A 25,647-nucleotide genomic window follows, 5' to 3' on the forward strand; every position below is an offset into this window, starting at 1 on the left:
CTGTCAGCAAAGCTTCACTTTTCCAATGTTGTGCCAAATTTGTGCTTAAACCTGTCAACATATATCTTGGTAAACTATAATATTTTCATTTATGTTTTCTGGAACAATTCCTAACACAAGTATCTGTAGTTTCAGATCAAATTTTGTGTTTAAAATTTTCTGAATATCTTGCTGTATTTCCTTTCAATACTTTTGAATTTTTCTGCATGACCACCACATGTGTTAAAATGTTCCTTCTTTGTTATAGCATTTCTACTTATTTCTAATCCTTATTTCTAACCCTTATCACTATACCTATAACTGTTTACCTATGTGCCTATTTCTATGGGTGCTATGTATCTAAATATAAGGATTCTTACCTAGTTTCTTTCATAAACTCCTTTCTCTCTTTTCCCCTTTCTCCTTTAGAGGCTGGCTTGAATTGCCTATACCTATGTAAAATAACAGATGCAGCCCTATCTTTAGCTGCTTTATCAGCTGTAGATAGTGGGAGAAGCTCCTCATCCAGAGTTGTAAACACCAGTCAATCTGAACTGCTGCAGGCACTTTAGCATCATACAATACTTCAGTCTTTGGTTGAAAAGGAAAAGGGTTGTTACCAGGTGCCATCTGGATGTTGGTTTTCAGTATATCTTGAGGAATTGGCATGGTTGCTAGGCTCCACTGCTTCACTAAGCTTTCAGCTGCTTGTGCATCTGTATTCCATGCCTAATTTTCCCACACCACCAGATACCCATTGCATGCTGCAGCAAGCCAACTTTGTCCTGTCATTTCCTCCACTCATACTTGTAATCTTCTCTTCTCCTGCACTCCCACACAATTTATATTTTCCCTCTTAACTTACTCACCCAAGTGCCAAAGACATCCTCCTCTTAACAGTTAGAGCACAGATGTGGCCCAGTTACTTACACTGCCTTAAAGTGTGGGGAGAAGGAGAAAGGGCTTGTTCTGATGTGAGGATCTCCTTCTATACTCAGTGATATCCAGTCTGATTTACTCTAGTTTATAGAGTAACCAAGCAGGATCCCAAACTCATGTATTAATGAAACAAGATTAGGAATAGAGATTTTTAATTTACCTGTGTTACCCCAAATCTGATCAGTATATAATAAAATCCTAGGTTTTGTTTCCTTATTGTCTGTCCATTCATATTTTAGAATTGTACTGGCAAAGGTTTCTGAAGTCAAATTAAAAGAAAAAAGAAAAGTAAGGCATACATACATTTAGCCAAGGAAAAGGCACAGTAGTATTTATCTCCTGTGATGGTTGGATTTAAAATTGCTTTTTTGCAAGTGAGTCATATTCATTCTAAGTACCAACAACCTTTTATAGAAAGCTTAGGTGAGAGCAGTAAATAGAAATTCTAAAAATGCAAGTTGTGTTGTAATATATTTTCTGTGCTGATTTTTGAAGAAGCCAGTTTAAAAAAGAAATATCAGATACAGATGGTCATTTTGGGATGATTAACGTTTAGCATTGCTAAATTTATAGGACCACAAATTCTGCAGAACAGTATTGTTTTAAATACTTACATACTAAATCAATATCAAAGTTTTAGTTGATAATCTTGCTTTAATTCAAAATAGATTGGACACTGAAACAGCCTTTGATATGGTTTGTTGGCAGTTTTTGAAGTGATTCTGATTATTTTGGGTTTCCTCAAAGTTTTATATTTTGGACTAAGTAAGGAATTAGGGAATAAAATGATAGCAGGGTCAAAGTGTCCTTGTAATTGATTGCAAAAAAAAAAAAGTTTTAGCTAAACAAGCCAAGACTTCACATTACAACTGAACTAGACTAATGGTAGTATATAAGCTTGAAAAATTAAAAAAAGTTTCTAATGAGACCCATAGATAGGTAGATTCATTGTGATAAAGAATCATAGTGAATTTTAAAAATGTATTCTTGTTATGTTTATTTTTCATTCAGAATTTGTTTCTAGAAAGCATAATCTAGCACAACTTGTTATTTTAGTCTATGGATTGTGTTCTCTAATGCTAGAGAAATGTTTACCTTTGAAGTCTACAACATATTCCTATGGGTCTTCCAAGCCCATGTCCCTCCTGACTGCTTTGGTTTTATGATAGGCATCAATTTTGTGAATAGCCAGCCTTCTCCTGGGTGGCAATCAAGACTTACCATTTGGAATATACCCCCTGGCCAAAAAAGCTAAGAATCCCTGTCCATAGTACTTATTGTTTACCTGTGGAAATTTGGGCAGGAATATAGAGAAGATTATAGATTTTGTCTCAAGATGTCCAAATAATATAATACCTCAGTTTTGCCATGATTTCATATGTTTCATAATGAGTTCTGATGCAGAACATTATTATGTCTTGTTGCTGATCCTAAAATAATATGTTGACTAATCCTTCTGTGACTACTGCTGATTTTTATAGCTCCTTTTTGTAGAAGGGCAGTTGCTGAAGCTGGAGGAAGGAAAGCAGATGAATGAGTATTAAACTGAGATGCCAAATATGCTTTGGTAGTAACCTTTTGGAATTGTTGAAACAATGGAAAATTAGTAGATGACCTCCTCTTCTTTTCTTCCTCCTCTTCTCCTGAAAAAATTGAGGGGAATTTAAGAAAATTAATTACTATAATGCTTTCTGACTATGGCAGTCATTGAAGGCTATAAGTTGCACCCTTTTTTGACTGAAGCCTGACAGTTTGAATTATAAACATACACCCTGGATATTAATACCTTATTTTTTATTGACTCCATTCCTAGTGCTGATGTTAACCAACAAAATCCTTAATGGTCTAAGAATTGGAGATCGAAATGTTGCTTCCCTATTATGAGTCTGCTCTGATAATCCTGTTTAATGTCCTGTTTCTAATAGAGATATGGCAGACAAGCATGAAACACGGATCTTTTCTATAGTTACAAAAACGTTACAGAAAGCAGTCTCTGTAGATCAGTCGGGTTCTTATTCCAGCATCTAGGCAGGTACCCAACACATTTGATTAAGCAGTTTTAGATTAAGGGTCAACAAAATCCGCTTGCATTGCAAGTTTTTCATTACCTTCAGGTCAGTGTGATAAATTCCAGCCTTTATTTCCAAAATATTTGTGGATATGAGTTTTATAATTTATGCTTTCATTATATTTTAATTTTGTAGCTTTTATGCTGTCTTTTAGCTATACATTCAAATAATGTATGTGAAAATGTATAGGCTTAAGCAGGTATGTTCTGAAAGAAAAATAAATGCATTTAATAAAATATTATAACATAACCTTAACTATAAAGTTCCTTTACTATTTTAAGAAGAAGAAATGTGTTATATATCTGTGAGAGGAAAATTTTAGTAGCCTTTTATATGTTTTAATGTTAATTTTGATTGCATTTAATAAAGCCAAGTTAGCTAAAATGTGGCCTGTAGGGCAATAACATGAAATAAGTAAACTTGCAAGACTAAGCAAACTGCTGATGGGAAAAGACGTGACAAGGGAAGTATGGTAAAGTATGGTAAAGTATGGTAAAATTAGCACCAAGGAAGTTATGATTCAGTTGCAAATCCTGGGAGTCATGTCTGTGGTTTGTGGTTTTTGAGGATAAAAGGGATTGCAACTAAGGGGTCGGTACCACTTGGTCAAGCTGTCTTACCTGACAGCTTGGTCAAGCTGGTCTGCATTGCAGTGTGAATCTAAGTGAGTACCTTGTATGGTATTGGTTGAATTTTATTGCTTATTGAACTAACATTTAATAAAGCTTTTAGAACTTTGAAGTGACTTATGTTATGGTGTGTCTGTCTCCCGTGTTTAATGAGTTTTTTTCCCTGACATATTGAAAACTAAGACTGAACTGTTCAGTTCTAATATAAATGATTAGGAATAGACTTTCACATTATTTTAAAAGAGAAAACATTGAATGAGTTATTTGTTTTTAAAACAAATTCTGAAAAACTTCAATTTCCAGAAAATTCTACATTTTTGTTTTTATTTTTCCCTCCTTTCTCCCCAGTCCTTCACATCTATGTGTGGACTTTGTAAGAAATGTAGAGGCTGTTTTCTGAAATGTAAATATAGCTTAGAAATGTTGTTAATGTACTTTTCCTTTTACATTTTCCCTGCTTATAAGGACCTTGGCAGCAAAGATATGAAGAAAGATTTGTACATAGTTGCCCATGTAATCCGAATAGGTACAGTATGTCTTATTAAAAGCATTTTAATTTTTAATTTATAAACAACAGAAAGAATATATGCTATGCTGTGTTGTATAAGTTGCAATTGTTTCTCTGTCTGCTGGAAACAATAATTTAAAATAACAAAAGATCACATTATGTTTTTTTTACTAATTGCTAAAGACTTCTGAATTATAAGAGTACTCTCTAAATGTTTTTAGTGGAATGGGATGATATTGTAATATATCAATTCCAACATATTCCATGTGTTATTTTTATGCTTATAAGCAGATATATTGGAAAGCATAACATACTCTGGCACTCCCTATCTGGATTATATCTGGCCCATCCTGACTTCTTTCAGTCCCTGCTATGCACATGCCTTAAAAAAGACTTGAAAAGTTATTTTGGAAAGTGTGGGAGCTCAAGCTCAGGCCTTCTTTAAAGCAGCCACATTTTCACTGTAATTACTTAAAGCAGCCCTGCTGGTTTTCAGGCTTGAATTGAAGGCTGAAAAAAATTCATGGTTCTTAAAGAGCAGCTATGCTTGTGATGCTGTATGTTCTGAAGCAATCTTTCAAAATGATTTTCAAAGCATGCACAGCCATACTGTTTCTTAGATATTTTTTAAGAAACAAAACTACAATTCTTGCAGTTGCCAAAAACATTTGTCTGCAAATACTTAACCAAAGACTGAGCAGCAGTACCTAATGTAGCAAATATCTCATTTTAATTTCAGGAAATATTTTTACTCTTGAATCAGAAAACCATCCATAGAAATTGTTGGGCCATTAGTTTTTCATTCTGTGGAACCCTAGGGATCTGCAAGAGTTTGATGGGGATCATAAGAGACAGCAAAAAACCCCGCCAGACCCAACTTCGCTGGCATGCCCTGGTGTCCCTTCCCCTCTGCAAGGAGTTCACGTAGGAGGTTGGCTGCCTTTCCCCCGGCACCACTCGAGTCTTTCCTCAGCTGTATACACGCCCTACCTGACTTTCTGCCTTCCCCCAGACTCTGACAAACCTTTCCTAATAAGATCTCTCAGGCATTAAGCGGTCCTAATTTTCTAAAGGACAGCCAGGGAAGTTAAAAGGGACCAGCGTTTTTAGATGGTGCCATTGAGAAAGTTTGTGAGCAGAGAGAGCTTGAAATCCAGCAGGAATTTTTAATTTGCTTAGCACGAGAGTGATGATGATGTGTTTCTCCCTTATCACTGTCAAAGAAGCTGGGCTTTCTTTTCCCAATTTTTGCTTGGTTATTGCTTTGTCCTAAATGTAGCAAAGAGAAACAGGATGTTTTTAAAAGATTACAAGCACAAGAGCTGCAGATTTCTGGAAATAACATGTATCTTTCCATACTGCAGACATATTATTTGTTGTATGCTTCCCAAAGTCACTTTTTGTGAGATGGGTGGCTATATAAATTTGCTAAATAAATAAATAAATAAATAAATAAATAAATAAATAAAGTAAGTCTGTGTGTGTGTGTGTGTACACACACACATACACGTGTCCCCAAGAGGCCTGTTTAATCATCAAGGTGCGTCCTGTGGACACCTACTTATGAGTAAGTTCCACTGAGCCACGTGGGAATTAATAAAGAAACAGAGTTGCACTGCTTGGCTGCAGTGCATGTGTGCCTCAAATTCCTTTAAAGTGGGACTTCCTCTAGAGTAAACATACATGAGGATTGTCTTTGTGCATGGCATTTTAATTTCCAGCAGCTTCAATCTTATGGCAGCTTCCTACTCAAAAATATCTTTTGAGTAGGAAGCTGCCATTTTTTTGTGCAAATCTAATTTAAAATAATGGGTAGCTAGGAGATTGAATGCAAAAGCAGGCAGGCAGAAGGAAGATGGGTGCTTAAGTGGCTTCAGCCAGGCATTTGCAATGGGAAAAAATGATTTAATTTCACCATGTCAATTCATAAATGGTACAGTAATTAGGGCATCCATTTTTGTGAAATTGAAATAACTTTAATATATGAATTTGCATAAATTAAAACAAGCATAAGTTTTGTTTTATTGCTTATTTTCTATCACTAGAATTTGCCTCTTGATCAGGAGTTATGGAAAGTTTTTTATTTTAACTGATAGGTTGTTCTGCAGCCTAAAGAACCCCCTGCATTAGACAACAGAGAAGTAAAAGAGGTACTCCAGAAGGATATGGAGATTGCAGAGAAACTCTGCAACTTTCTTCATTGTAGTAATTAGAAGACAGATCCTTGAGCCTGTATTGACTTTCTTAGGGAGGAAATCAGAACAAATGAAACCATTTGAAAAGATAATCTAGGATATCTTGAGAAAGTACACTATAAGAAATTGGAAGAGGAAGCATCTACCTGGCCCCTGTAAGAAACAAAATACTGGACTATGATGGGCCTTAGCCTGATTCCGAAGAGCTTTTCTTCTGTTTGTTTTAGGACGTATGTTGCTAAATGACTCAAGAAAGGGCCCATCTCACCTCTATTACCGGCGTCCATATGGCTGTGCTGTATTGAGTATCATGGATGTAATTCCATCGATTTCTGAACTCAAAGAAGAAAAGGACTTTGTTCTCAAGGTTTACACGTAAGTTTATTTAGTTGAAGCATAAGCAAAAATGCCATAATCTGTTAACGTCAAGTCTAATATTTTTCTGATATGTAAAATACAAGTATTGTAGTCACAGTTTAGGATGTGCTATTTAAAAATATTAAACAAAATGTATTTCCATATATGACAAGCCAATAAATGACTGACACACCTGATTGCAACACTTCGGATCTGAAGTTGGAAAGGTGCTTTGGAGAGGGCATGGATATGCATTCTGTGCCTATTAGCATCTCCTTAAAGAGGTTACAACTTTTCTTGAGATTATTTGGTAGCCACACCACCACAGGAAAATATATGTTTGAGTTAGGGAGTCAGCAACAGAGTGCAGCAAGATGCTTTGGAGTGGGCATGGGCATGCTGTTGGTGCCTCCTTAACTAAAACCCATTTTTTCCTGGGATTGTATGGTTACTGTGCAATCCAAGATAAAATGTTTTATCCTGGTGCCTGGAGGCTGTGAGGATCTGGATGGGGAAAAACAGGCTTCAACTGAACCCTGGTTCAACTGAACCCTGGCAAGACTGAGCGGCTTTGGGTTTTGGGGCCTTCTGGTGCTAGGGCTATGCCATCTTTGGTAATGGATGGGGTTGCACTGCCCCAGACAGACCCTGTGTACAATCTGGGGGTCCTCCTGGACTCTTGACTCCTGCTCGAACAGCAGGTGGCAGTTGTGGCTAGGAGGGCCTTCACACAGCTTCATGTTGTGTGCCAGTTGCACCTGTTCCTAGATCGGGCGGCTCTGCTCACAGTCACTCATGTCCTAGTCACCTCCTGATTGGATTACTGTAATGCACTTTACATGGGGCTGCCCTTGAAGAGTATCCGGAGGCTTCAGCTGGTACAAAATGCAGCAGCGCAGGCAGTTATGCATGCCCCTAGAGTGGTACATGTTACACCTCTGTTCCACGAGCTTCATTTGTTGCCAGTTTGCTTCCGGGTCCAATTCAGGGTGCTGGTCTTGATCTTTAAAGCCCTCCATGGCATGGGGCTGGGTTACCACCTCTTCCCGATTACATCTGCCCATCCCATCAGGTCTGTCAGAGAAGGCATGCTGCGGGTCCCATCTGCCAGGGAATTACATTTGGCAGGTCCCAGGAGGTGGGCCTTCTCTGCCATGGCACCTGCCTTGTGGAATCTTCTCCCCCTAGAAGTGAGATTAGCTCCATCCCTCTTAACATTCTGCAAGTCCCTCAAGTCCTGGCTATGTGACCAGGGTTGGGAATCCCAGAGGACCAGGGAGATTTTGCGATGGCTCCCTTATTAATATTATCCCCTCCTGTTTTGTGTGCTTTTATAGTTTTTTACTTGTAATTGTTTTTTATGTATTTATTCTTTTTAATTGTTGTACGCTGCCCAGAGTCACTTTATGCGAGATGGATGGCTATATAAATATGATAAATAAATAATAAAATGTGCAATTATTTATTCAAGGCATTGATTCATATTTTTTTACTCAGAAGAGCATCATGAAACAGCAAATAATTTTGCAGGCAAACTGAGAAATCACTTATGGCGGCAGGTACAAGTTTTATCTAGAACAGAGATGAACAGCTTCTAGGTTATACACAGGCACCGAGCCTCATTTTTACAAGCCCCAAGATCACTCCAAATCATATCACTCAATTTAAGTGGCAGAGGGACAACTTTTAAAGGCATGGCCTTTATCTATTATTTTATTAATGCCTCCACTACATTTAACACAGCTATATTTTTCTTGAATCCCTGAAGGACATTTCCAGATTGAGCTGCCAAAATTCAGCAAGCATATATACATATAAAATAATTATGGTGCAATACGTGTATATGTTTAGATGTATATAGTTGTGTGTGTGTGGAGAGAGAGAGAGATAGTAGTATATATATGTATATAGAGTATATACACTAAAACTTTATGTACATTAAACATCCTCTAGAGCCCAAATCACAAAAAAACACTAACATGTTTAGATCTACCTTGGAGAAACATTACCACATTACTGCTGTGTCCCCACCAGTCCTTATAGGATGGGGGGGGGAAAAAACCTTTCTCAGTTGCAAAAAAATCAAATTGCATGTTATCCCTTGTTCAATGACTCAAATTTCTAATGGATGTAATTTTCCTAGGCTGAGAGACATGAGTCAGAATTCATCTGGGGAATTCAAACCAATCTACTGTTTTCTTATGTCTGAAAGCAACATTTAGAGAAAAATTAAATATTCTATAATTTATAGTTCTTGTGTAAAGTTCTTATCACACTAATCTCTCTATATAAAACAAACATAGAAACATTTAGGGATGTTCTTTGATCTCTACTTATTTTAATATCTAGCTTACCCTATTTGTGGGTATTATGTAACATATTTCTGAAATATCATAGGTTGTTATAGTCAAAGGAGTTCATAGTCTTCTGGCAGCGTTTAAAAACTAGCTATTTATCAAGTAGTTGGTTTAAAAAATGTTGCAGACAACTATCATAATCTCAGCAGTGTTGGCATGGAGGAGTCCAAAAGCCAAGTTGGTGGTCAGGGCAGCATGCTCAAAGCCCTTTGTATGTGTTTGTACACATGTATGAGAGGGCAGGGCTTCATGTAATTGGGACTCTGAGCTGTGTACATCAGCTAACCCCCATCCAAAAAGAATAAAAAAAAACCCCTTACAATATTAACAAAAAATGAAATCCAAAACCAACATATCAACAACATAAAGTCAAGGCTCATCAATCATACACTTCACCTCCCAGAAGACAGGTGCATCTATTGTCTTGGCCCAATGCCCAGGCAAAAGGCCACATTTTAAAAACTTTCCTGAAGACTAATAGGGCTGGGGCCACCCAAATCTCAGGGGGAGCCCCCTCCAAAGGGCACGCACCTCCACAGAAAAGGCACACTTCATAGGTCTCGTCAGATAGCATTGCCTCAAGGAGGGACCTGGAGCGTGCCCACTTTGTGAGAGAGTGTGAGATGGATAGAAATAACTGGAGATAAGCACTCATGCAAATAGCCTGGTCCTCTGTCATGTAGGGCTTTGTAACCAGCACCTTGAATTGCACTTGGAAGCCTGTTGGGAGCTAGTGAAGCATGCAAAGTATTGGCATTACATGGGCATACTGTGGTGCACCCCTAACTACCCATGCTGCTACATTCTGAACCAATTGCAGTTTTTGAATGCTCTTCGAGGGTGGCCCCATGTGGCAGTAGTCCAAATGGGAGGTGACTAAGGCATGAATGTCAGCCCCACTAGGAAGACCAGACCAGAAAATCAATTCTATAGGAAGGCTAAAACTACTTTTATTGAAACTGGCTACAATAACAGAATCTTGCAAGTCTGTGCTGTACCTCCTTCTCCTTCTTGTGCTTCAGTTCATTAGGAAAGCATCTGCTTGAGCCGCTTCCAAATGTTATCTCATTCTGAACTTAAAAAATGTTTCAGCCCCTTTTGCATAGGTAACTGTCCTGCATATTTCGATTAAGGTTATCTTCCCTAGTCTCTACAGCACGTGACTGATCCAGGAACATGTACAATTGGCACACAAGAGGTTATGCAAAGACTCTCCTGAGCACAGCTGCCACTTGCTCCTCAAGCAGGAGCTGTGAGTCCAGAAGGACCCCCAAATGCATACTGTTCTGAATGGGAATGCAACCCCTTCCAGGACCCTCCAGTTCAGAGGTGCTCAGAACTCATTCAGTCTTGCTAGGATTGACTCAAAGCCTATTCTTCCCCAGCCAGGCCCCCAGACCCTCCAAACACTGGAAAGTACCTTGACAGCATCACCTGGTTGACCCGGGTGGAGATTTACAAGTAAGTATCATTAGCATAGTGATGTTAGTTCACCAAGTGCTGACAAATGTTTTCATCCCGAAGCTACATGGAGATGTTAAGCAAAAATGGGGAGAGACTAAAGCCCTGAAACACCCTGCAGAGCGGGCATCTAGAGCTACACCTTTTTCCCCCCACCAGCTGGAACTGATCATCCAGGTGTCTGGATGCTTCTGCCTAGCACCCAGTGGCCTAATCCCAGGGAACCAGCTGCCATCCCCCACCCGCATCATCCAGCCACATCTACACCACCACCCTGGCTCCCCTGCTCTCACCAGGTAGGCAGAGGCAAGAAAATACACATAACTAGTGAGTAAACTAGAGTAAGTCCTTATACCCCAAGTCCGTACACCTACATCCAAACCTCACTAGCTGCAGGAAGATGGCTGGCTCTCCTGCAAGATCACCAGTCAGCTCCCACTCACATTTATATTTAGCACTAATACTTAATTGCCCCAACTCTCTGAAACATTGAGGGCAGGCATACCTGAGCCACCAATCTCACCTCTGCCAGTCAGGGGAACTGATCATTACAAGCCCACCACCATTATCACCATCGAGAGGAAGATCTTCAAAGGCACCAGCATCACCACTATGCTGCTCAGCAGCTGAGTGTGAGCAGCAGTAAGCAGCAGTGTTCCTACCTGGAGCCTCATGCTGCCAAACTACTGATCAGAGGCTCCATCACAATCACTGTCCCACTATTATTGCCAGCTCCTCCGGCAATTCCAGCGAGGACATTAGTAATCCACACAGTTATTCCAACAGCCTAGGATACTGCTGCAGAGGCTTCTTTTGGGAACACCAAAGACACCCTTGCCAACTGAAGAATTAAATACTTACCAGAAAACATTCTTAATTCTCTACAAACTTCAATACATCCACAAACAAGCTGTAACATACTTTCCTGTAACTTCAGTGGCCTGTTTTCAGCAGCATGTCACCTGTCCTGGTGCCATGACGAGAGAGAGAGAGAGAGAGAAAATGCTATCAAAATTATAAAATTCCATTATTATTCTGCATTCACATCCAGAGAAAACAATGGCAAATAATTTCATTTTTCCCCAAAAGTTTTATGTTGAAGTTGCAGTAATAAAAGAATAAAATAAAATAAAATACCTACCGTACACATTTTAAAATAATTCTGAATGAAACTCCATTGGGCAGATCACAAAGCAAGGAGCTCCCTATTGTAGCTGTGTTGTGATATTACGTACAAATATGTAGGGAAAGGATTTTGTGTTATCACATTATGACACAGTTTTGTCACTCCCCACTTTGCCCCCCTATGAATGCCTATATTTAGATTCTTTAGCTTTGCTAAGTATATTAATTGCATTCTGTTGTTTGTGCTCATAACATGATCAAAATATCTGTCACTACTGGAAAATGGTTCTGCTTCTTTGCTTCCATGTTCAATATAAGATTCTATAATTTTTCATTAAAAGCAATCATGTTTGTATTGGTCTACTTCCTTTATTAGGGTGAATCAGACTGGCACAAAAGAGTATGCAAGCTTTGAAGTTTTCATCAGGCAGTTGAATTCTGCATTTCAAAGTCATTTCCAAAGAGGTTTTACTCTACATGCATAATTAATTTTGGGCATTGTTGGCATTAGATTATACCTAGTATTCAGGAACAAAGAAGATGTTTGCTCTTGCCATCTTATAGCTGAAATATCTGTCCTAATTTTTTTAATTTCCTTGCTGCCACATCCCATTTTTGTAAACATTTACTTGGTAAAGAGTGCTAGTGATTTTGATACTCTGTGATTTTGCTTGGTGCTAATAAATGTATTACCCAGCTATGGATTTTGTAATTTTTCAGTGTCTATAAATACAGCTGGACTGTAAAAGACTACTTTTATTTCCAAAGCTCTATCTGCCTGTCTGGTAAATGGACAGGTGAGCCTCACCTCTACATTCACTTGTAGCAAGATGGCATCTGAGTTTAACCTTCATGGAGGAGATAGGCTTTTTGACATACATTCCCTTTCCCCCTTAGCAAAAGTCAGATTTTCCCCAATCCCTTCCTCTCCAGCTGGAAGAGCTTTTGTTCTTTTGGAAAGTGCAGACAGTTCTCTAGAGAAGGGAAATAATCAGGAAGCTAAGGATCAGAGTCCCTCAGCCTTTGACAAAAGGAAAACCTACAAGAACCTGGAAAAAAGTTCAGGAAAGCAAGTAGGGTTCAGGACACAAAGAAAATATTTAACAAGTGTTACAAAAAATATTGCATAAGATTAATTTTTATTTTGACTGTGTATACTTAAATATAATATTTTGTCTCTGGAATTTACAAGCTTAGTATTTGTATCTTCCAAATTACTTGAAATTTCTTTACAATAGATGTTGCTATAAATTAGGAACAGTCCAGCATCATCATGTGTTCTGCCCATAGCCTTATGTTTCCCTTTGTTTTTTTCTAAGAGAGATACTATGAGATTCAGACAACTCTACATGTTTATCTTCATTCCCATTGAATATTCGTTTGTGACTACTTAAAGCCCAAAAGGAATTTTTACCTTTTTTTCTTTTAAAAGCATGATTTTACAGGTACTCCTTGCTTAACGACTGCTCTGTTTAGTGACCATTTGAAACTAAAACAGCACTGAAAAAGTAACTGTATGACTGGTCCTTGCACTTATGACCATTGCAGCATTCCCGTGGTCACATGATCAAGATTTGGGCACTTTGTAACTGGTGGGTGTTTACAACCATCACAGCATCCTGTGGTCATGTGATTGCCATTTGTGCGCTTCACAGCCAGCTTCCGACAAGCAGAGTCAATGGAGAAGCTGGCAGTAAAATTGTAAGTTGTGGTCACATGATGTCTCACATAATGACTGCATTGCTTAGCAACAGAGTTACTAGTCCCAATTGTGGTTGTTAAGCAAGGACTACCTGTATTTCTCTTTTGTCGGATTAGTCTATCTCTGAAAAAAGGAAGGGGAAAGAAAAGGCTGATTCTTCTAGTCATAGACCTCAATCCTAGGAGGCAGCACTATAGAATTTATTTCATTTTTTCTCATTTTTTCCCCCTTTAATTTGTCAGAAAGTGTGGGGACCCTATCTCTCTCACACACCTTGGCTGCAGAGAGAATGCCATATGAAGCACTCCCTAAAAGGTAGATGGTTGCAATGAAAGCTACCACATACCAAGACAGGAGTTGGAGCTAGGTGTAAAGGAGTTCTCAGTGTCTGGGAAAGAAAAGGTAGGTTTTTAAAACATGGCAGATAAGGAAGAGGTAGATATTTCAGCTTTATTTCTTAAATGAGACATAAATCTGTCCGTTAGATCTGGCAGAAGAGGCGTGCTCCAGCTTGCATCTGTGAAGGAATGTCATCTGTAGGACCCAGAAAGAGAAAGTCACAGCACCTGCCCTCTGGAATGCCATTCCCACAGAGACTAATTGACAGGAGGGTTAAGAACTCCAATCTTTCATCCTATGGAGTCAGACATGCTGCTATAACATACATATACATATATATATACATATACATATGGGCATACATATGGGCATACATATTTGTATGCCACCCATCTCCCCACTGGGGGAGGTGGGTGGCGTTCAAATTTAATGATAAATAAATAAAATAAATATACATAAACACACACACAGTATATATAAGTTCTTTTAATGTAATTTAATTTTTTATTTCAAATGTCACCATTGAATTGAATGAGTAATTATTCATTTATTTATTTAAAATTTCAATTTTATGGCTGTCCACTTGTATAAGACTGTCAAATGCATGAATGTTAAGCTCTGATACCATCCTTTAAGTTCTCAAACAAGAAGAATAAGGTATATAAAGAGCACCATTTTTAAAAATAGGATGATTACATGGCCATAGCAGAAACACAACACCAGACATTGAGATATATCAAAAACCTGCTAATGGATTTCAGATCTACAGTAATGAAATTTTCAATGAAAGCAAAATCTTTCTTATTAACATCTTAGGTATTCACTTAATCTGAGTTACATGAGTTTCTGTTATGTAATACTGTTTATTACAGTTGTAAATAGTTTGGTTTCTCCTCTGTGTAATTATGTGTATATTCAATTACATCTACAGTGGCAAGTAACGTTGACTCTACTTTTCAGGTGCAACAATGAGAATGAATGGTATCAGATCCATGAAAATATCATTCGCAAGTCAAGCACCAAATACACAGCACCCAGTTCAAATTACGGTAATTTTTCCTTTTAGCTCTATTAATGACAAGTATTTTCTTTGAAAATGAAAACATTATACTAGCCACATGGTCCATATTTTTACTTTTGAACTTTTAGGAATATTTGAAGTAAACGTCCTATGAATGCTTTTCACTACATTATATACTTTTTAAAGTGCATCTATTGGAGTATAAGACATTTCCTGCAATATGAAAGATGTGCATATAAGTTTTATCCCCTTTCCTGAAATATTCTTTTTTAAATAGTCAGGATTACTAAGAAGGAAAAGGGGTATTATTCATTACAGTACTGTGACAGCATCATAGGAAACCTAATAGGTCCCCATGACCTGAAATTATTTAAAAATACTTCTATGTATTCTCTTTTTAACACTGCAGATCTCCCTAACTGGGAGTGCTCAGATTGCTAATGGGATCTTTTGTATCCAGAGACTTTCCAGTCTAGTACCTGCTTAGAGTCCAAGAAAACTAGGGATCAGTGTAAATGATCCAATGGGGAAGTGAGAAAAACACAATCTGAGAATGGAAGAAGGTCCCATTTGGTGGCCACTCTTTCCCTTTCCATTCTAGATGAGCTTTTCCTTCAGGAACTGACTTGAAGATCAGAGGGAATGGATGATTTCTAATTAGGAGAAACATGGTGAAGCCCTCACATCTTCCAGATGATTTCCTTAGGACGCTGGGCAGCAGGAAAATCCTAGTTCTGTGTTGGGCATTCATGACATCTTTTCCACTACACTGTCACTCCAACTGCCTAATATTGCTCCAGTGGCAGTCTTGCTCTCAATTAATTTCAAGGATGATTTGCAAAAAAATGGTTAAAAAGTACATGATCTAACATCAGTACTGTGAAAAAAATTTGGGCTGCAAGAGGGATTGGTGAAAGATTTTCATGCCAGCTATGTGTATCCCAATGACAGCACTCACAACAAAGGACATCTTTCCTAATGATGTGGATGTTTGACCAGCTACTCAATGCACTTGAATTCAACATATTGCTCTCACAAGTGCCTCAATGTCTCCTCCATAGCATTCAAAATATCATTGCCTTCTCACCAATGTTTCATGGTATTTTGCATTGGTCAAATAAGCTTATAAAAATACCTAACTACAAAAGGACCATAGTGAAAATCCTGGCCATACTGGGCACCCTTCAGTTGCTATACCTTCTACCATAATAGACAAAAGTCAAAAGAGATCAGCAGTCTGCAGTATGGAAGTTAATATTAAGATAAGGATTAATGTGAACAAAGTATCCTTTATATGTTGGAAATTGCTTAGTGATCCTTGAATAGTGACCCAAAAATGATAAGGCCATGCCCAAAGAAGGGAGACCAGTCTCATTCCAACAGGTAAGATTATTTCATTACTTCAGGCCACTACTGCTTCAGGCTCCAGCTAGCTGCCCCAAGATTCCATACTAAGGAACCACAAAGTCTCAAAATCCAAGCCAAAACAAAATACTTGCAAGTGACAAACGAGAAGCTGCGTGTTTGCCTAGTGGTTTAAAACTGGATACCCTTATGAAATCAGATGTAAATTTCTCATATGAAAAGTAATTTTTCAACAGCTACTAGATTATAGGAACAACCTGAAAAGGCTCTGTTTTTCACACCTCACTTAAGGCGTCCTTGAAGAAACCTGAAAACCTTGGTAGGTATTCAGTATCTGCATTTGATTTAACCTCTCAGCCTGGTTCAGCTTCAGGATCAGGGCCAAGGATGTTGTTTGCTTTCTTCTTGTCCAAAAGAACAGTCACATAGTTGATACTGATTCTGAAGAAATTAATCCACTACTTTATGAAGCAGAAGTTCCAGGCAGAGAATCTGTCTTCCATCCTGGCAAGCCTAAGGAAGGAGGGATACCTCTTTCCACAGACCTCACAATGGCCTACCTCTATAACACCATCAGTTTGTAATTGAAAGTTCCTGTGGTTCAGTAGGAACAATTCCAGTTCCTCAGGCTTGTGGTAAAGATGGTGCAGGTTTTGCAGGATTTGTCCTGCTCTCAAGCCCTCAACATGCTGAGAGAGTGATTCTGTCCCTAAGTAATCCAAGTATTAGCAAGTCAGGTGGCATGTCAGTTATAGATGAGGATTGAATCTCCTTCAGTTTGCAAGGCTACAACAGATGGCTTCATGTCTGAACTCTGTTCAGTGGGTCATATTGTACTTCAAGGTATTTCAGATTTATCTCCTGAACTACTAGGTGCATCTGGTTGATTGTACTTTCTGATAAATTAAAGTACAAATTAAGAGTACTAAGAAAAATAGAAGACACTTTTGCAAATACATTTTACCAGACAAATATGCTTGGTGCCTACATTATAATTATTTTGCTTCAGATGAAAATATTGTTATTTTCTCAGCCATTTTATGAAAACATTTTAGAGAACTGCTACTAGTTTAATTGTGACTGAGTGCTGTTAAGAAAAAGGAGGAGGAGGACTATGTAGGTTAATCTCTATAAGACTGCTATTTTTATTTTTGGTTTCTATTTTTATATTGTAGTTTTTAATAGAATTGTACACAACACAAAATATTGAGGTTACCGAATAATTTAGAAATATAATAAACAAAAGAGCATAAGAAATATATAATTAATATATGGTATTCATTTATTATATTTACTTAATAAGACATTCAGGTTCATAGCCCACCAACTATTCAGCTCAGGTTTTGCAGGGGACACATGTTGACATTTCCACCATGTCCTAAATTTCCTGAAAGGAAGACACGCCTATGGAGGAATGTATTGAGTTGTTATAGGCAAATTCTGGAAGAGGTAACAGTTCAGTCTGAAAAGAACATAGCATCTCAAGTATTGTTCTAATATTTGGTTCACTTTCTCCATTAGAAGCCAGTTGATTCAAGGATGACAAATGTATCTGAATTTGAATATCTAATAGCTGGAAGAGGACTTTTGAGAGTTACAATCACATGCTTTCCTAAGCCCCTGTATCTAAAAATGAGGTCTAGAAAAAGTTGCGCAGTCTCCTGATCTCTTGCAAAAAATAACAGGAGCAATCTTGTTAAACAAATCCACTACCACAAAAATGGCTGTGCAATTTTGAATAGGGAGAAGATCAGTAATAAAATCTACTGAAACAGAATCATGCAGTCTTGACCCAGCAACAAATATGATAAGATGAAACATATTCTGTTTGTACTTTCAACCACCAGAACTCTGAATACCCAATGCAAAACTTTAAACATTCTCCGATGTCCAGGAGTTCTATTGTCATGGCAGGGTTGCAGTATTTTTTCTTAAAGAAAGGGGAACATATAAATATCCATTGTGAAACAACTGCCCATCATTCATAGAAAAAGGGAAAGAATTGATCTGTGAGGTTCCCTGGATGTCATCCATCTGAGCCCTGACATAAACATCCAGTTGTTGCACTCTGATCTAGCAGATCTGCAGGCAAGCAAATCTTTACTGAAAATGTTGTAGCTCCTTTCAGTTGAGAAGCAATCTGGAATAGAATGCACATGGCAGGAGACCTCTCCTGCACCCTGCTTTGATGGCCCAGAGAGAGCACAGTACCTGATGCTGGGTCAGAGGCATCTGTTTGCATTACAAAGAAACGGGGGGGGGGGGAGGTCTGGATGTTTGAGCAGTGGCTGGAAAGGGAAAAGAAATTTCAAATCCTGAAATGCTGCTTGCTCTTAAGTAGATCATTTGAACTTATGCCCTTTCTTTAAGAGTTACAACAGAGGTCTCGTGTGCTCTGCAAAATTAAGTGGAACTTCCAATAAAAATTTACAAAGCCCAGAAAATGCTGGACATCCTTCATATTTCTAGCTCCTTGCCATGAAAGTATGGGCTGTACTTTTGCAGGATCCATTTGTATTTCTTCTGTAGAGATCCAGTAACCCAAATAACCTAATTGGGGAAGGTCAAATGCATGTTTTTCCAACTTAGCAAAAAGCTTGTATTTGCAGAGTTGCTGTGAGATCCTTCTAATGTGAACCTCATGCAAAGATGGGTCTTTGGAAAAATCAGAATGTCTTTCAAGTATACCACTTCATATTTTATCCAAAATATCAGAAAATATTTTATTCATGAATCTGGAGAAGACTGTCGCAATTAGAATAGAATAGAACAGAATAGAATAGAATAGAATAGAATAGAATAGAATAGAATAGAATAGAAATCTTTATTGTCATTGTACAACTTGTACAACGAAATTAATGCCACCCCAGTGCAGCTTTAAAAATATAAAAACCATAAAACACATAACATACATAAAACACATATAACACAACCTTCACATTCCATATTGCACAACCCCTGATGCTGAATTAATACTGCACTATATGATAGAATTCAGTATAGTTGCAGCTCTAAGATAGAAACTATTCTTCAGCCTATTGGTCCTTGTTTTCATTATCCTGTACCGTCTGCCAGATGGTAATAGTTCAAAAAAAGAATGTCCCGGGTGGGATGGATCCTTAAGAATATTTTGAGCCTTCTTAAGGCAGCGGGAACTATAAAGTTCTTCCAAAGCGGGGAGAGGGCAACCAATGATCCTCTGGGCAGTGGTGGTAACCCTCTGGAGCGCTTTCCTATGTGCCACTGTGCAGTTAGCAAACCTTACACAGGTGCAGTAGGTTAAAATGCTCTCAGTGGTACAGCAGTAGAAGGTCACCAGCAGTTTTTCATTCAGTTGGTGTTTCCTGAGAAGTCTCAGGTAGTATAATCTCTGCTGGGCCCTCTTAACCAAGGCTGCAATATGAGCGCCCAACCAATGTGACCAGCATTACCATGTATTCAAATTTGCCATACTGGTATCAAAGGCAGTTAAATATTCATGTCCCCTGTTTCATTCTGATCATATTGTATGCACCTTTCAAGTCCAGCTTCATGAAAATGCGTGCCTTTTGAAGATGGTCTAGTAAATCTGTAATAAGAGCTGTGTGTAGTGGTTCATTATGCTCACACTGTTCAGGAGCCTATAGTTACGAACAGCCCTTGAAGAATGATCTTTCTTGGGTATAAAAAATGCAGGTGCAGATGCTGGAGATTTAGCAAAGCAAATGAAGCCTTTTTTTCAAATTATCCAGAAACCTCTTCAGCATTGCTAATTTTGAGTAGACATGGGATATTCCTTTTAGCTGGGATTTATACTCCTGGCTTCAAGTTGATGTCACATGCTCAATGAGGAAGCAATGTACTGTACTTGCTTGCAATGTAAACACAATGTACAATGTACTGTAATTGCTTCTTCTTCCCCCAAAGCATAGCAAAATCTGCATATTTTTCTGGCAAGGAAGGGGATCTAGAGAGTTGAGCAGGAGAGAAAGGATGATGAGAGTGGGAAGCTTGCAGGTGGTGCTGTTGACATCTTTGAGAGGGAAAAGTAATTGTCCTTTCCTCCCAGGGCATATTTAGATTATGATTTTGTGGCAAATCAATACCCAGCATAAGAGGTGCATGTAAGGTAGCTGTGACATAGAATGGCAAGAATTCTGTATTCTGTTATCAGTTATAATAGTGTTGTGTGTTATAAAATAGAACCAGCTTGAAGCACTTGCCTATTAATCATTTTCACAAGCATAGGTTTCTCTAATAACTGCATGGACAATTTAAAAGATTAAGCTCTGGTCTTTTCTGTAAAATTGGCTGTAGCACCTGAGTTTTTAAGAGCTGAGAGTTGTATTTCTAAACCAGAGGTTGAACAAAGTGTAACAGTGGTAATAAAATGCACTTGCCTGCTGTTGGCTGTCTGAGCTCTTCGTAACTGTCTGAGGGCTTCCTGTTGAGCTTTTGGGAGGGGAACCTGCAAAGTTTCCCAAAGATGCAGTTTTGGAGCAATTAGGGCATTTGCTTACTGCATGTCCTGCGGTTCACAGGTGCAGCACTTTGCATCTGGCTCAGAAGTTTGGGCTTTAGTGGTACAAGTCTTTGTTGAGTGACTTGGGGCTTCATAGTAGTAACACAAACTGAGTCTTTCCTCTGTTTCTCTACTGCTGTCAGGAATCTTTTAACTGTTCCTATTATTCGTGGGTTCATCAGCATGGTGTCTGAGGAAGCCATAGGGAGTGGGGGGGGGTAGGAGTAAACAGAGGCAGTAAAAACCTTATTATTTCCTCTATGCTTGAACTCTTCCAGTTGTTTGTCAGTTAACATGCAACTCTGAAACAGCTCTTCCAAATTCTCTGATGTGCCTTGCTTCACTAATTCATTTCCCAGTTCATCAGCAAGATCTTGAAATTGGTAAGTCAGAGCAAGATCATTCCACCCTACATCTCTGGAACCTAATTGAAAATCCAGTATATATTTACAAACTCTTAGGTAAAGCTTGCAACTCTCCCAGCTGAGTCATCAAATGCAACTGTAAATCTTTGTGTGAAGTTCTGATAATTGTTCAGTAATAGATTATTGCCCTCAGTGCGGGGCACAGCCCATTTGGCTGTTCCTTGTTTCTGCAGATCCAGAATAAAACCTACCTTGGAGTGGTCTGTGGGAAATTCTATTGGTCAACCTGCCATAAATAATTCACGCTGAGTCCTAAAAGTGCTAAATTGATCCTGAGCTCCTACAGACCTCCAGCAAACTCCCATGACAGCAAAGAAATATTGGCTGAGCTGCAGGCTACTTGTGGCTGAAGCAAAGCTTGTCCCACAGCTGCATTAATTGTATCATGGCATTGTGCAGCTTTGTTATTTGTGTATCCACTTGCTGTTGATGTTGTAACATTGCTTCAGCAAGCTATTCAGTGGGTGGTGGGGTACCCTGAGGATCTGATGTCATCTCCATGATCAAAGGAAACTTCCCTTGATGCTCATATTTATTGTAGTGGTGTTCTGTATCCCTCCTTTTCTGTCAAAAATCTCGGAGAGAGTAGTTATATCTCATATCTGGAGACCTAGCTTGCTTTTCATGACCTTTGTGATGTGATCTATTTCATTTAGGTTTTCATTTATTCCACCAAAACAGCACCTTGTTGAATGTTGAATGACATTCTGATGGCTGAGGCAGAGCACCTATCAACTATGCTGTTGCTCTTAGATTTATAGGCCACATTTGATGCTTGACCATCAGATACTTTTGTCTCAGTTGCAGTCCCTGGATGTCAGTGATAGTTTTCTCCTGGTTCGTTTGTTCATTCGTTCTTTCTTTCTTTCTTTCTTTCTTTCTTTCTTTCTTTCTTTCTTTCTTTCTTTCTTTCTGTCTCTCTCTCTCTCTCGGTCTTCTTTTTTTGTTTCATGTAGGTTCCCCCTCACTGCTGGTATTCCCCAAAGTTCAGTTCTTGGTCCTGTTCTCATTACTCCTTATACTCTTTCTTTGGATGACTTGATCACTAGCCCCAGTTTTCAATATCACATCTATGCCGATGATACCCATGCATATACATCTTTTTCAAAGTTTGATTTGGTCACATAGGATTCCACAATGGAGTATTTACAACAAATTAAATAATGGGTGACCGCCCATTGTCTCAAATTCACCATAAGCAAAACGAGATTTTAGTGTTTCACCCTCATCACTCTGCCTCCTTGTTTCTGATTTTTTTAATCTGTCTGCAGGGTCATGAGTTACCCCCATATCAGTTGCCTAGAATTTGGGCATGAGGATGGATAACAGATTGCTCCTGAAGAGTAATTCATTGCAACTATAATAATAATAATAATTGTTGTTGTTGTTTAATAATGCCCTGGGACTTTAGAATTCAAACAGACAAGCACCTGCCACAGAACACCCCAGACTTAACAATTGTTGGTCAGAAAGACAAAAAGTCTGGATAGTGGACATTGCAATATATGGAGAGACCAGAATAGAAGAGAAAGAACTGGAGAATATCACAAAATATAAAGACCTGCAAATAGAAGTAGAACGACTATGGCAAAAGAAAGCAAAGATAGTATCAATAGTTATAGGCTCCTTAGGTGCAATCCCAAAACATCTGGAGCACCACTTGAACACCATCAGCATTGACAAAGTCACCATCAGTCAGTTGAAAAAGGCAGGTTTACTTGGAACAACTTATATCCTGCAACGATACCTTTAACACCATCAAACAACCATATCTGCCTATCCTAGGTCCTTGGGAAGGACTCGATAGGCAGATAAAAATGCCAAATCCTGTCTAAACATATGGCTGACTGTGTGACCAACCATAATAATAATAATAAATACCCCCAGTGATGCAGTACCTTGATGTGGTTGTGGGGCTTGAGTGCTCCAAGGAGGATGAGAGCTATGCCAGAGGTTCAACCATACTGGACAGGTCTCATCAGAGGAGCCAGACGAAGAGTGCCTCTCCGATAAACAATATGGTGAGATGTAATTTACAGAAACCTATACTGGATCAGTCACCCGGGTCAACAAGGACCATGTCAGGTGTTCTATTTCCTGGATATCTGGTGACAAGTGGGCTACAGGACTCAGGACTGTTGACTGAGCAACCAGGGCCAGTAGCTACAGGACTACTGGAAGAAAAGTTGTTTACCTGTCGCAAGTATATGAAGACTGAAAACAAAGAAATAATGATCTGCTATTACAAATCAACAAGAAGAGGATATCTGAAAAGAATGCACCAGTTTTGGAAAGAACACCACCCAGAATCAGAAATAACAGAACAGAGGCTAGCAGATCAACATTGATTTATAATACAAATTAAATGATTTATATTACAAAATAAATTCACAGAAGTAGAATTGGAAGAACTACAAAGGTCTACCAGGGCAAAGAAACTGAAGCCTTGCCAGAAGTAGCTCAGACTATAGAGGCAAACCAGGGGAGTCGGCAATAGAGGAAGGCAGCATAACTATTGAACCGTTTTCATTCCTATACCAGGCACCCTCTCCTCTGCCTTCTCAGAAAGAACAAAGCCCTCTAACTAGAAAAACAAGAGGAACTGAAACAAAGAATAACTGAGCATCTAGAACAGCACAAAAACAGAATAAGGTTGCCTGCATTGAAGTTTGTTACAAAGAAACAGCTAGCACAAGTATTAAAAATGCCCAATACTGTAATATCAAATATAAGCACTAGCTCACTGCAAGTAACCAACTAACTGATACACAGCACGGCTGCAGTTATAACTGAAAACCTTGGATGCAAAATCAACAAACAAGAAAAAAAGCCAAACAGTGCACCATCGAAATGGAAGATCAGGTAGCAAAATAAGATCATGCTAAGATCAGATGCAAGCAAACTAGAACAGATGAAAGAAAAGATGCTAAAGAACAAAAAGAATACCTGATCAAGAAATATCACCTAGAAACAAGGAAGATCAAAGAAGCACTGGAAATAATAAAGCAGTAAATAGCAGCCATAGCCAAGAAGATCAGCAGATATGAAGCTGGAATTGCACAATATAGGCAGCATCTCCAATTTCAGTCAAATCAGAAACGTTTCTACCAATCCATCAATGGAGAGACTGTAATGAACCAGTCAATACCTGACAAAGAAGAAACAGTGCAGTTCTGGGGGCAGTTACGGGACAACTCAAAGAAATTAAAGAAGAATGCAATTTGGATAAAGGAGGTGGATAAGAATAAAAGAGAAGCTGAAATGAAAGAACTTGTAATAACAACAGAAATGGTGGAGAAAACGGCAAGGAAGATCAAGAATTGGTCAGTACCAGGTGAAAATGAACTGCATGGTTTTTGGTTGAAATATCTGACTGCACCCACTCATTGCCAAGCAGTTTAACAACGTACTGCAGGGAGGTGAAATTGAAGATTGGTTAACATCTGGCAAAGCCTACTTGATAATGAAAGATCCAACAAAAGGGGCAGCACCAGGCAATTACAGGCCAATTACCTGCTTGCCAACAACTTTCAGATTGCTAACTGGTGTGGTAGCTGATGCAGTCCAACAGTATCTAGTTGAAAAGAAGCTCTTTCCATCTGAGCAGAAAGGAAATTGCCCAACCAGCAGAGAGACAAAAAATCAGCTCCTAACTGACAAGATGATTTTGGAAAAATGCAAGAGAAGGAAGACCAACTTGAATGTAGCTTGAATTGATTACAAGAAGGCATTTAACTCCCTGCCACATGATTGGATAATCAAGTGCCTAGAAATAACAGAAGTTAGTAGAAACATCTAACTAGACGTTTGTGCAAAGATCAATAGCACAGTGAAAGACACAGTTGCTGGTCAGTGGTGATAGACTGGGCAAGGTTAATATCAAGAGAGGAATCTTTCAAGGAGACTCACTATGACCACTACTATATGTCATTGCATTGATTCCTCTGTTAACAATACTGAACAAGTCAGGCTATGGCTATCAAACTTCAAAAACATCTGCCAGATTATCCCACCTCCTTTACATGGGTGATCTGAAGCTGTATGGAAAAACACCATCTGAAATAGAAGTGTTGCTGAACACTGTCTGAATATACAGCCAAAGTATTGCAATGGAGTTTGGACTGGACAAATGTGCCACCCTGACCATCAATGGGAAAAATAGTGAAAACTGAAGGCATCAAGATGCCCTATGGAAATAACATCAAGAGTCTGGATGAAGAAGATCACTACAAATACCTGGGCATCCTTCAAGCTGACAACATCAAACACATTGAAGTCAAGAAGAAGGTTAGTAGTAAATATATCATGAGAGTGAAGACGATCTTAAAGTCCAAACTCAGTGGAGGAAATACAAGGCAATTAACACCTGGGCAATTCCAGTCATTAGATACACAGCTGGAATAGTGGACTGGACTCAAGCAGAACTAGAAACCCTGGATAGGAAGACCAAAAAATAATGACAATGAATCATGCCCTTCATCCACGCAGCAACATTGACAGATTCTACTTACCAAGGAGCACTGTTGGATATGGAATGTTGCAAGTATGCTAGACAGTTGAAGAAGAAAAAAGGGTATTGGAAGAATATCTAAGGATAGTGAAGAGGATGCACCGAAGGTAATACACCATGAAATTACTGAATACTGAAGAGACCAAACTGGCCTACAAGAAAGAC

At 38.7% G+C, this 25,647-nt stretch overlaps 1 protein-coding gene across 1 annotated transcript in view; it reads left to right on the forward strand.

Moving 5' to 3' along the window:
• DOCK3 (dedicator of cytokinesis 3) overlaps nt 1-25,647 on the forward strand; it is a 226,422-nt gene that overhangs the window by 38,687 nt on the left and 162,088 nt on the right. The window contains exons 11-13 of the mRNA XM_088134686.1: nt 4,082-4,142; nt 6,547-6,694; nt 14,621-14,709. Coding sequence (XP_087990812.1) covers nt 4,082-4,142; nt 6,547-6,694; nt 14,621-14,709 — 298 coding nt within the window. The remainder of the gene's footprint in view (nt 1-4,081; nt 4,143-6,546; nt 6,695-14,620; nt 14,710-25,647) is intronic.

The sequence above is a fragment of the Python bivittatus genome, unplaced genomic scaffold (assembly GCF_059951505.1).
Source record: "Python bivittatus isolate LINGU-HERP-01145 unplaced genomic scaffold, Pbiv_v1 ctg000080_np1212, whole genome shotgun sequence".
NCBI classification, from domain to species: domain Eukaryota; kingdom Metazoa; phylum Chordata; class Lepidosauria; order Squamata; family Pythonidae; genus Python; species Python bivittatus.